We start from the raw sequence: 12,639 nt of genomic DNA on the forward strand, positions 1-12,639 counted from the left end.
TTTCAGTGCTTGGCTTTGCAACCTTAACATTCCTTTAATGTTACCTTTTGGATGTTATATATATAAATACCAACAGCACAATATATTCCTTACAGTACTCTAATAACTTAAGCAGAGCCTCCCTTCACAGACAAAAACTGTAAACAATAAGCAAAGCAAGAACAAACCAAAATTATGAAGACACATAGAGTCTACCTCAGAGTGGTAAATATTTACCCTTGACATTGGTTTATTAATTCCAGCCTATCAGTCTTTGCTTGGCTGTCTGACTTGAATAAAACCACAGGAAGTGAATGCCTAAATGCTCTTCATGAAGGTAGTTCCTAAACTTTCCCACAATAAAAATGTGTTTACTGTAACCCTCTTAAAATAAATGATGCCAAATGGAATCTGTATTAACGAGCTAGATTGCTGGTTTGCTGGCCATTATGTGCTGACACTTTAACCAGTCAGAAGCCAGTGGGGGTTATATATTGTGTATGGCAAACCTCACATTGACTTCAAGGGAAGGGGATTGAGTCCCACTGCATTTTTTACTCTGAGAAATTGTAATATGCTGCAATGTAATGGTCAGAATCGACATAATTTGTACATTAAAAATAACTTTTTTCCCTTTCATATATATATATAGACTATATATATATATATATAGTCTCCTAGCAAAACCAACAGCATGGCCGCAAAAATACATTGTAATTAAACCAAATCCACAAAATCTCATTCACTTTTAAGAAGCTATTTCCAAGGAATTAGGGAGCGGGAGAAATTCATTCCACAAAAAAATGAATGGGAAAAGCAGACAGCTTTCAGGGCTGTGTTTAGGTAAGGTTCAATATTGATTAAGAATACATTTGTTATTAATGTAGTTTTGTTTTAAGCAAACTTGTTTTTGTTTCCTTTTGGGCTAGCTTTGCCCATGAAAGGGAATAAGGGGGCGGGGGAATCAGAACACTCCTCATTTCAGTGGGACCAGTTGTGGAGCACAGTGCTACTCAACCTGAGTAAGGGGATCAGACTCTAGCCCCAAATGATTAAATTTACATCAGTCATTTATTTGGGATAATTGAAATAAAGTCATTGGAATTCAACACTGGCATAGGATCAACACCTCCTGCTTTGATGATAAATATCTAGAATTTGCCCTGACATTTATTTTCTGTAAGTACCAGCAGGAGACCATTATTCTGTGACAACATGCTGTTCCATTGACATTATCCCTTAAATATATTTAAAGATGAAGGTGCTGTGGATTTCTCAGGAGAGGGTGCAAAGCTAATGATTATTCTCTTCATATCAGAAGTGAAACCTCAGTTGAGGGAAAAGCTGCTTTAGATTTAGGCCCTATTGCGCCAGTGAAAATGTATTACGGTTTTACTATTTATTGAGCACTGGAGAATGACCTTGGTGTTGTACAAACAGATATAAGGAGACACAGACCCTGTCCCTGGGAGTAAGTGAAAACTCCCATCTTGCAATCAGATCCATAGGGGCAGACCTTTGTGTGTGTGTATGAAGCCCTTCTGAATCCATGTCCTGAATGTTAAGACAAGGGGTAGTGGGTAATTAATACTACCATTAAAAGTATATGAATATATTAATATAAATATTAAGTATTTGTATTACAGCAGCACCTAGGGGCTCCAGGCAAGGCTGGGGTCTCATTGTGTCAAGCACTGTACAAACATATCCTAAGAGACAGTGTTTGTCCCAACAATTGAAATAGACAAAGGAGAGGAGGACAGAGTGAGGTAAAGAGATTGTTCAGGGTCACACAGCTGGTCAGGCTCTTGTCCCCTCGTCCAGTGCCTTAGCTACTGGACTATGCTGCCCCACCATAAGAGCTCAGATTTTTTTTTTAATGCTAGAGTATGCTGCAGTATGTCACAAAGCACTGGGCAGCTGCTTGCTTTTAGGGCCAGATCCTGTTTTCTCGGCAGGCAGTGGCAAAACTCTTTGACTTCAGTGGGACCAGGATCCAGCCCATAGCCCGTGTTACTGGTACTAAGTATTAACTTTCTCAGCGGGAGCTGCCGGATCGCAGGAGGGAGCTTGCTACCTTCTCCCTTCCTGGCTGTGTGGCACTAGTTTGGACCCAGGCTCAGACAAAAGGCAAGCTTGCAAACTCCTGCGGAATGAATAAGGGGATCAGGTTGCTCGCTCTCTCACGTGACTCTCTGCTTGTTCCTTGAGTCCCGGGGTCCATTTTCACACTGAGAGGGGCGGAGCGTCTCGGGCTCCTAGCTCCAGGTTTATTTGGTCATTTTCTGCAGGCACGTTGCTTTGGGCTCCCTGGAGCTCACTCGATTTCCTCCTTGCAGGTTCTTTTCCCCTTTGCAACGGCCCCTTTCTGATTCCCACCCCGCCTTTCCTTCCCGCTGCTCCAAGACCTCATTGCAGAAGGAGCTTTGCACGGATCTGCTGAGCTGGGGGGGAAAAATAATACACGCTCAGGCAAATGTGGGGAAGGAGGGGCAACAGTGCCACCCCACCACCAGCCGCGCTGTTTAATTCTTCTGCTTCTGTTTAGCCCTCGCCTGCACTGAGATCAGCCCCAAGAGCGAGCGAGGCTCACGTTTTGTGTCTTTGCAGGAGACCGGGGCTGGGCACAGAACTGCAGCGCCGGAGAAAGTTTCCTGGGAGGGAGCTTCGCCGAGGGGATCTTATTTGCCCGCCGGGCTGCTGGTGAGGAAGGGGGCTGCGCCGCAGAGGTCCCCGCCCCCGCCCGCTTTGATTCCTGCCCCTCTGCGCAGAGCTGGGCGTCGGGCTGGTGTCAAGTGAACTTGAAAAGCTGATTTGCAGGCAAACCTGCCGCGGTGGGTTTCTTCTGCGGCGCTCGGAGATGGAAGGGGGGGGGTCTCGGCCACGGGGAAGTTTTTGCAGAGGGATGAATCCGGATTCAACTTTGGGACCATGCTGCTGATTGGGCTCGTGTGAGCAGCTGCTGAGCTAAGGACACAGTCACTCCCTTTCCACGCGCTGGGCATGTTTGTGCTGCTGGCCCCTCAAACCGCTTCGAGCCTTTTAATCTAATTCAACCGAAGCAGCCAGGAGCACCGGGAACGTTTGACACTGGGCTGAGTTGTGGAGTCTGCCCCCCACCCCATCAGCACCCCCCAGAAAAGGGCGGAAGGAGGAGGTTTTGCAGGGGGCTGCGGGGGTGCCCGGCTCCAGACTCGGCTTCGCCTCTGGCAATGGATTACCTGGAAGTGTGGCTCCGGGTCGCGCTCCTCTGTGCGGGATTTGCCGTATTGCCCCAGCAGCAGGCGGAAGGTGAGTACAAAGCGCACCCCGGTTGGACGGGTATTGACTTCGTGTAGTTACAAGGCGGGTTGCACGCGTTGGGAATTCTCCCCGCTGAAGATGGCTCTGATCCGGGTTAATTCCCCCCCCCCCCGGTATGCCTGTCCCCTCCGTTGGCCCAGTGTCATTAAATGGAGTCGCCTGCAGAATCCCCCGCTGCATAATTCAGCCGGCGCTCAGAGGGAAGGACGCACCGGAGCGGAGAGGTTTGCTGGAAGGGGCGCAGGGTGGTGAAATCCACAAAGGCAGGAGGGGTTGCAGCAAACCGCCCCCTCTGCAAGCAAACCCACCGCGCTGGGGCGGGAATCCGAGCTGACCTCGGAGATCAGGGGAGCTGAAAGGCGGCAGGTGGGTCTCGGGAGCGCACAGCGGGCGGGACCCCGGGGTGCGAGCGTGCCGGCGGCCCCTTGCTCCCCGCCCGGTGTTTCCTGCGGGCCGCCTTGGGGGGCCGGGGCGGCTTGGGGGGGGGGGGCCGGGGTTGTGTGTGCGCGGCGGGGGTGGCTTTGAGCTCCGCTCCGCTCCCAGCCCTGGGGTTCGCTCCTTATTCGGCCGGCTGCGGGAGGGGAGCGCCCTCCTGGCTGCAAGCGGGGAGAACCAGAGCCCGGGGCCCGCCTTCCTTCTCCTGTGCCCCCGGGCTCTTCGCGGGCCCTGCAGCCGTCCCGCTTGCAGGCGGTGCCCGAGGCGGGACAAGGCGTGGGGCTTGGCAGCGCGCGAGCTGGGGTCCGAAGCAGCTGGGGAAACTTCTCCGCCTCGCGCCTCTTTCCCACTGCGTGGGGGGGGGGGGGGGGGCTTGCTGCTGTTTTCTGGCCTGTGGCACCCCCTGCCAGGCCTCTGCCGGTCTGACACACACACACACACACTGCAGGGTGTGATGCCCCCCGGCACACGCATGTGCCCTGTCTCGCTCTCCCGCCAACAGCAGACAGGCCTATCAAAGACATCACCTCAGTGGTTCTCAGCCAGGGGGTACGTGTACCCCTGGGGGCACGCGGAGGTCTTCTGAGGGGTACACCAGCTCATCTAGATACTTGCCAAGTTTTGCAACAGGCACTAGCGGAGTCGGGACAAACTGCAATTTCATACGGACAGTGACTTGTTTATACTGCTCTGTGTACCATACACTGAAATGTGAGTACAAGACATATTCCAGTGGATTTATTTGATAATTACATGGTAAAAATGAGACAATAGGTGAATTTTCAGTGACAGGGTGCCGTGACGCTTCTGCCGTTTCGTGTCTGCTTTTGTCAGCAAGTAGTTTTAAAGTGAGGTCAAACTTGGGGGTACAAATCAGACTCCTGAAAGGGGTGCAGTAGAAAAAAAGTTGAGTGGAAAAAAAAAGTGGAAAAGTTGAGAACCACTGCATTACTGCACCCGCCCTGTGTCTCTCGCACAATAGGGGGCAGTCTTGCACTGGCAGGCAGGACTGGTGCAGCAGGGCGGGATTTTTTACAAAGCACCTCAATGGCTGGGGAGTGCATCTCCCCTGAGCGGGGTGCCTACGTCGCTGCCTCCAGTCCTCCCTGACCAAACAGGGCCTTTCCATCTCTGTGACTGAGCTGGCACTTTTGTTCTCAACCCCACTCTTCAGCCACTTCAAAACCAGGACGCTCAAATTACCCTCTGAGCTGCAATGTCTTATCCTTGCTCTTGGCCCAGGAATAAATCATAATAGTTAATAACAAGTTGAAGAAAATCCACTAGCTATTTCTCAGTTACTGAAGAATGGGTGGGGGGAAATGTCAGGTCCAGGTGGGTTTCATGCAATGTGCAGTGTGTGTTGTTACTGCTCAAGGCAGCCGGGACTTACATGATGTTTTGCTGGTGGATTTTACGCTGGTTTCTAAAGGGAACGTGCTGTGTAGAAGGGTATGTTCCCTGCTGTCTGCCCCGTCTGCTGGTTATGATTCTTCCCCTCCTCCTCACTCTGCCTTCATCAATGTGGAAGTGGAATGGAGGGGTTGCCAGCAGCCAATATCTGGTAGTGCGATCATACTCCATAGCTGCTTTTTTCCATGCTACATGCCACTTTGCATAGCATTACTGTCATTTTTCAGAGTAGCAGCCGTGTTAGTCTGTATTCGCAAAAAGAAAAGGAGTACTAGTGGCACCTTAGAGACTAACCAATTTATTTGAGCATAAGCTTTTGTGGGCTACAGCTCACTTCATCGGATGCATTGAGTGGAAAATACAGACTTTTTACTGTCATTCTGTTTTGGTTGGAGGGGGCTCTGCCGATCAGCTTTGTTGCATCATGGAGGGCGTTTGCTGCAATGTTCCTTACCCTGGCGTCGGGACACGTCAGCAGGCGGAAGGCATGAGTGATCACTGCGATGTCGCACAGGTCACCCATGCGGGGGACATTGGCACCGCCATGCCTGTGGGCGATATAGACCATCTGGCTCTCTGGGGAAGGAACAGCCACTTCTTCACCAGCTGCTGGACAATCTTGTATTTTCCACTGAATGCATCCGATGAAGTGAGCTGTAGCTCATGAAAGCTTATGCTCAAATAAATTCGTTAGTCTCTAAGGTGCCACTAGTACTCCTTTTCTTTTTACTGTCATTTTGCATCCTTCTGTGCCATGCAACAGAGGGGAAACAGATGACCCTACGCATGTGAAATTTAGCAGTTCCTTTAGGAGCCACGACTCTTGACTTTCATTAACATTTAAACCATAGTGATTCATTAACTTAAGCTTTATTGAACTTAATATGCTCAAGGTTCTTAGTCAATAACAATAAGTTATCTCAGTCAATAGGTAAAATCTCCCAAGTCACTTAAAAAGAAAAGGAAGACTTGCGGCGCCTTAGAGACTAACCAATTTATTTGAGCATAAGCTTTCATGAGCTACAGCTCACTTCATCGGATGCATTCAGTGAAAAATACAGTGGGGAGATTTATATACACAGAGAACATGAAACAATGGGTGTTACCACACACACTGTAATGAGAGTGACCAGGTAAGATGAGCTATTACCAGCAGGAGACTTGGGGGGGCACCTTTTGTGGTGATAATCAAGATGGGCCATTTCCAGCAGTTGACAAGAACATGTGAGGAACAGTAGGAGGGGAAAATAAACATGGGGAAATAGTTTTACTTTGTGTAATGACACATCCACTCCCAGTCTTTATTCAAACCAAATGTAATGGTGTCCAGTTTGCAAATTAATGCCAATTCAGTCTCTTGTTGGAGTCTGTTTTTGAAGGTTTTTTTTTGTTGAAGAATTGCCACTTTTAGGTCTGTAATTGAGTGACCAGAGAGATTGAAGTGTTCTTTGACTGGTTTTTGAATGTTATAATTCCTGACATCTGATTTGTCCTCACCCATAACTATTTCACATTTGGGGGCAATGTATACCTTGAAATCAGCGGCACTGCTATGGGTACCCGCATGGCCCCACAGTATGCCAACTTTTTAATGGCTGACTGTCACGGAGTCCCTGGGCGATGCTCTGGAACTGCTCCCTACAAAGCCAGGCAGGACTCTGGTGAAGTCTCCTTTCTGTGAGCAGACTGTCTTCAGGACAAACAGCTCACACAGCCTCCACCTTCCTGGGTCTGACCTCGGAGCATTCAGCATTCTCTGCCCCTCCGTGCGCTTCCCACTGCGAGTCCGCCCAGGCGGGGCTCCTGGGGAAGCCAGAGGGTCCTGCACCCCAACTTCACAATCAGACGTGACTCTCAGCCAGCCAGTAAAACAGAGGTTTATTAGACGACAGGAACATGGTCTAAACCAGAGCTTATAGGTACAGAGAACAGGACCCCTCAGCTGGGTCCATTTTGGGGGCAGTGAGCCAGACACCCACATCTGTACTTCACTCCATGTCCCCAGCAAGCCCCCAACTGAAACTCTCCAGCCCCTCCTCCTCTGGGCCTTGTCCCTTTCCCAGGCCAGGAGCTCACCTGATCTGTTTGTCTTCAACCCTTTAGCTCTCACCTTGCAGCGGGGAAGGGCCCAGACCATCAGTTGCCAGGAAACAGGATGTTGGCCATTCTCTGTGTCCAGATCCGTGCACACACCTACCCTCTAGGGTTCTGCAACGATCATACACCCTTATCCCACCACCTAGATACTTAAGAACTCCATAGGGGAAACTGAGGCACCCCCACAATATTCAGAGGAAACATTAAGAACAGTCACACTGACTTAGAACAACGCTTCCTCAGCTCTCGTCCCCTTATGCCCCCACTCTACTTATGCTACACTGATGACATCTTCATCATCTGGACCCATGGAAAAGAAGCCCTTGAGGAATTCCACCATGATTTCAACAATTTCCATCCCACCATCAACCTCAGCCTGGACGAGCCCACACAAGAGATCCACTTCCTGGACACTACAGTGCAAATAAGCGATGGTCACATAAACACCACCCTATACTGGAAACCTACTGACCGCTATTCCTACCTACATGCCTCCAGCTTTCATCCAGACCACACCACACGATCCATTGCCTACAGCCAAGCTCTACCATACAACCGCATTTGCTCCAACCCATCAGACAGAGACAAACACCTACAAGATCTCTATCAAGCGTTCTTACAACTACAATACCCACCTGCTGAAGTGAAGAAACAGATGGACAGAGCCAGAAGAGTTCCCAGAAGTTACCTACTACAGGACAGGCCCAACAAAGAAAATAACAGAATGCCACTAGCTGTCACCTTCAGCCCCCAACTAAAACCTCTCCAGTGTATCATCAAGGAGCTACAACCTATCCTGAAGGACAACCCATCACTCTCACAAATCTTGGGAGACAGACCAGTCCTTGCCTACAGACAGCCCCCCAACCTGAAGCAAATACTCACCAGCAACCACACAACAAAAACACTAACCCAGGAACCTATCCTTGCAGCAAAGCTCGTTGCCAGCTGTGTCCACATATCTATTCATGGGACACCATCATAGGGCCTAATCGTATCAGCCACACTATCAGAGGCTCGTTCACCTGTGCATCTACCAATGTGATATGTGCCAGCAATGCCCCTCTGGCATGTACATTGGTCATACCGGACAGTCTCTATGTAAGAGAATAAATGGACACAAATCAGACGTCAGGAATTATAACATTCAAAAACCATTTGGAGAACACTTTGGTCACTCGATTACAGACCTAAAAGTGGCAATTCTTCAACAAAAAAAACTTCAAAAACAAACAGATTCCAACAAGAGACTGAATTGGAATTAATTTGCAAACTGGACACCATTACATTTGGCTTGAATAAAAACTGGGAGTGGATGTGTCATTACACAAAGTAAAACTATTTCCCCATGTTTATTTCCCCCCTCACTGTTCTTCACACGTTCTTGTCAACTGCTGAAAATGGCCCACCTTGATTATCACTACAAAAGGTTTGGGTTTTTTTTTTTTTTTTTTTTCTTTTTCTCTTTCTCTCCTGCTGGTAATAGCTCATCTTACCTGGTCACTCTCATTACAGTAGTGTATGGTAACACCCATTGTTTCATGTTCTCTGTGTATATAAAATCTCCCCACTGTATTTTCCACTGCATGCATCCGATGAAGTGAGCTGTAGCTCACGAAAGCTTATGCTCAAATAAATTGGTTAGTCGCTAAGGTGCCACAAGTACTCCTTTTCTTTTTGCGGATACAGACTAACACGGCTGCTACTCTGAAACCAAGTCACTTAGGAGCCTATGTTTCACTGAAAGTCCCTGAGACTCAGTTTCCTTAGGCACTTTGGAAAATGTGACCCAGCAGCAATAGTTATCTTCGTCAATAACAGGTGTGGGTGTGTTAGTTGAAGAGCAGCATTGTCAGGTGTGACATCAGATAATCCAAACTGTGTGTGTGTGAAATTACGAGTGCGCACCCTCCTTCCCGACAACAACAATCTTGATAGAGCACAATATTAACATCTCTGAGTTTAGGGGACCCAACACAAAAGTGATAATGAGTTGGGTCCCTCTCATCCCCGCCAAGGTGGTTCAGTATGTGAATGAGAATGTATTCCTTAAGGTGCAGGGAGACACTTTTCTTTCTTGTGTGTTGGGTTTAGCAGAAGATCATTCATCTAAAAGACCATTGGGTAACTTGGAAACACAGGCAAAGCTTCTATAAACTTGAATGAAAAATACATTATACACACATATTGTATCATATTAGTAGAGCCCTGCAAATCCACCGATATCTGTTTTATATCCATGGATCATTTTTGCAGGTTGCGGATGGATGTGGATCCAAATTTTATATCTGGAGCGCTGCAAATTAGTGGATGTCCGCGGATCATTTTTGCAGATTGCGGATCGAATGGAGATACAAATTTTGTGTCTGCGTGGGGCTCTAAATAAAGTGTCGGGGAGCACTCTCGGTGACTGTCTTGAGGGCAGGACAGTTCAGTAGTAGAAAAGTTAGCAAAAATGTAGCTAGAATGTCTTTGAAAATCTATGTATGTCAAGTCATGCAGTACGGGATGAACACAAGTGTTTGAAGAGGACTTTCTCCCATTACAGTTTGTGAGCAGGTGAACTATACCTTTGCTTAGTTAGGAGAGAATCAGACTTTGTGTTTTTCCTGTGCAGTCATTCAGAGGCATGTCTGGTGCTGCTGAGGGGCGCCAGGTGAATAGAATGTGGGACTGAGCATCAGGAGATGTAGATTCTAAGCCCGCCACTGCCCTGTTGTGTGATCTTGGGCAAATCAGAGTGGATTTTAAGGGCTGAAGCTGTTATGATTGGGCTTCTCAATTTTTAAAAATAAATTAAAATATGTAGGACACAAAAGTAAAGTGGAATATAGTAGAGCAAGGGAAAAATCGTGTGCAGGAAAGTCTCTCTCTGTGGTGAGTGTTTATAACAAAACCATTGTAAATGGTCAAACTGGAAAAACTTCCTGGGCTTGGCTGCCTGTTACTGTAATGCCCCTGTGCACCATAGTGGCTCTGCAAAAGGGCCATACAGAACGTGTAAATGGAATCTTGTAACTTGAACGCATTGCCAGAGTGTTGTAAAGAGATCTGAGTGTAACTGAAATCAATCAAATCCAGTGTCTTGAACTTGAATCCAGTCCTATGTCCTCTGGGTGAGGGAATCTTCCCAAGCCTTTCTCTCTGTTCTGAGTCCAAAGTCACAACTCTGAGGACCCGACCGATTTCCCATTCACATCAGTGGGAACACAGCCAGTTGACTTTAGTGGAAATTTGATTGGGTCCTTATGGCCTTTCCCCTGATCAAAGGAAAATAATCCCTTACTTGCCAAGAACCAGATTATGCCTTTGCAATCTGTTACACCTGGACTAAAGACCAATTCAATAGATAACTCTCAGTTTTAAGCAACCACTTTACGGTAGACCCAAGGTTTCTTGCACAGTTTTGCTTCATCTGTTTTTAAAGGCATCCTCTCTACCAGACAGCCAAGTTCTGTTAATCCTTTGGGTGGTCTCTTAAGGCAGTTGTCACTGCATTCTTTTTTTTCTTTTGTAATTTCTTGTCACATCTTTAGTAGCCAGATGCGTGCAGCTGTTTGAAGAGGACTGTCTGCCAGAAAAATCAATAAAAGAACTGTCATTCAGTTCATTCACGATTTCATTCCCCTGCCCCATTTTTTGACTTATTGAGATAGAATGTGTGAAACTGGTACCTCGCCAATCATTTGCTTGGGTAACCTTTCTCTTTCATTATTGTCAGTGTTAGCGATAGGCACTAGGGTATTAACAGTGAGTGAATGACGTTATAAGTCAAAGTATTTGGGATGTGCTTGCTATTCAGAATAACGTTGCATTATCATTGAGAAAGTCTAGGTGTAGAGAAACAGTCATGAGAAATCACCAGAAGAAATGTATGAAATAACGCCATTTGTGTCAAATTCCGTTCTCAGATAGATGTGATTTCAGTGGGAGTCACATGAGCGGATCTGTGGGCAGAATTTGACCCTTTGTGTGTAGTATGATTTAAGAACTGGAATTCAAGCAAACGTTTAAAGTGATAACATTTTGATGTATTTTATTTATTTATTTGTTTGTTTGTATATTTACTGTGCCTTCAGTTTTTCAATGGGCGCCAAGCATAGCAATCCAAGGATGGATTCTGGCTTTAAGCATAAGACCTTCTGAAGAGAGAACTAGAATGTAGCCTTCGGTGACACTGGAAGAAGAGAATAAACAATCTCCTGAATGCATAATGGACCAAATCTTGGAAATTCTCATTCATGCAAAACATCCATTTAAGTTAAAGGGAGGTTTGCCTGAGTGTGGACCACAGTATCTGATCCTGCTAAGAACGTGCGAGGTTAGCTGTTCTGATTCACTAAGCAGTAATCCTAGGATAAGGAAGGGCAATTGCAGCAAAAGATATTTATCATTCAGTAGCTGATGGAGGAATCAGTTACTGGGGGGCAAAACCCTTTCTGTCTACAACGGGGTTTTTTTTTTTTTAAATTGTCTAGAAGCCCCTCTAAAGTTGTGTTCTTCTACCAGTGAAAAGATTCAACTTTTCAATCCATGCCTCAAAGTACCTGCAGTTCCCATTTCAAGGCAAGTGGGACAATGAATATTGGAGAGAGACACACAGATTTATCTGTGTCCAGAGCACTTGATTACATAAAAAGCTACAAACCTAAACTTGCCCATTCTTGTTTTCCCCACAGTCCTTTTGGTGCGCTGATAACGCCGGGGAGGGATGTCCATTTCCCCTACCTCTTGTGCTGGGGACCTGCCTCCTAAAGCAGTATCTTGGTATGCTGGACTGGTTATTTGGGGGTATCTGCCTTCTCGCAGAGATTCATTCTGTCCTTTATTTTACTGCGTATGGTAGCAGACTCCTCTCCTGCCTTTCTCGATTACTGTCTCTGCACTTGACCTCTGGATGAGAAAGCAGGCAAGTAGTTTCCTGCAAAGCTAATGCTCATGACACTTTATCAGTGGTCTGGCAGGTATATGGTGTAATCAAGTGCCCACACCTTTTTGGAGATCAACTGCTATGCTTTCTGATGCCTTCTTTGTTTCTGTGTTCTCTACTCTGGTTCGCAGCCAAAATTCCCTGCTCTGCTGCCAGCCTGGCCATCCCATGTGCCAGGCGAGACCAAAACCTTGGTTTGGTTTGGGTTGGGTTGGGTTTTCCCCTGCTGCTGAGCACGTAGTCAGTTGTTTTGCATCCCTTCAGACTTATTGGTGTCACTTTTTTTATTTTGATTAAACTAGCCTTATATATAATGTGCTACTTAATAGCCTTGCGCCTGCTCCCAGAGAAGCCCGAGTGGCTGTTTCCAGTGGGGGCAGAACTGAGTCCTGAATGTGCAGTTTTCAAACCTATCATGATGCATGTTAAGGACAAGATGGAAACCCGCACATTTTACACAAATTGCCTAAACGCCAGGTGAG

General features: G+C 47.0%; 1 protein-coding gene across 1 annotated transcript in view; it reads left to right on the forward strand.

Moving 5' to 3' along the window:
• The first annotated feature begins 3,191 nt into the window (after nucleotides 1-3,191).
• FRAS1 (Fraser extracellular matrix complex subunit 1) overlaps nucleotides 3,192-12,639 on the forward strand; it is a 301,544-nt gene continuing 292,096 nt past the window's right edge. The window contains exon 1 of the mRNA XM_077814356.1: nucleotides 3,192-3,270. Within this exon, the coding sequence (XP_077670482.1) occupies nucleotides 3,192-3,270 (79 nt within the window). The remainder of the gene's footprint in view (nucleotides 3,271-12,639) is intronic.

The sequence above is a fragment of the Eretmochelys imbricata genome, chromosome 4, assembly GCF_965152235.1.
Source record: "Eretmochelys imbricata isolate rEreImb1 chromosome 4, rEreImb1.hap1, whole genome shotgun sequence".
NCBI lineage: Eukaryota > Metazoa > Chordata > Testudines > Cheloniidae > Eretmochelys > Eretmochelys imbricata.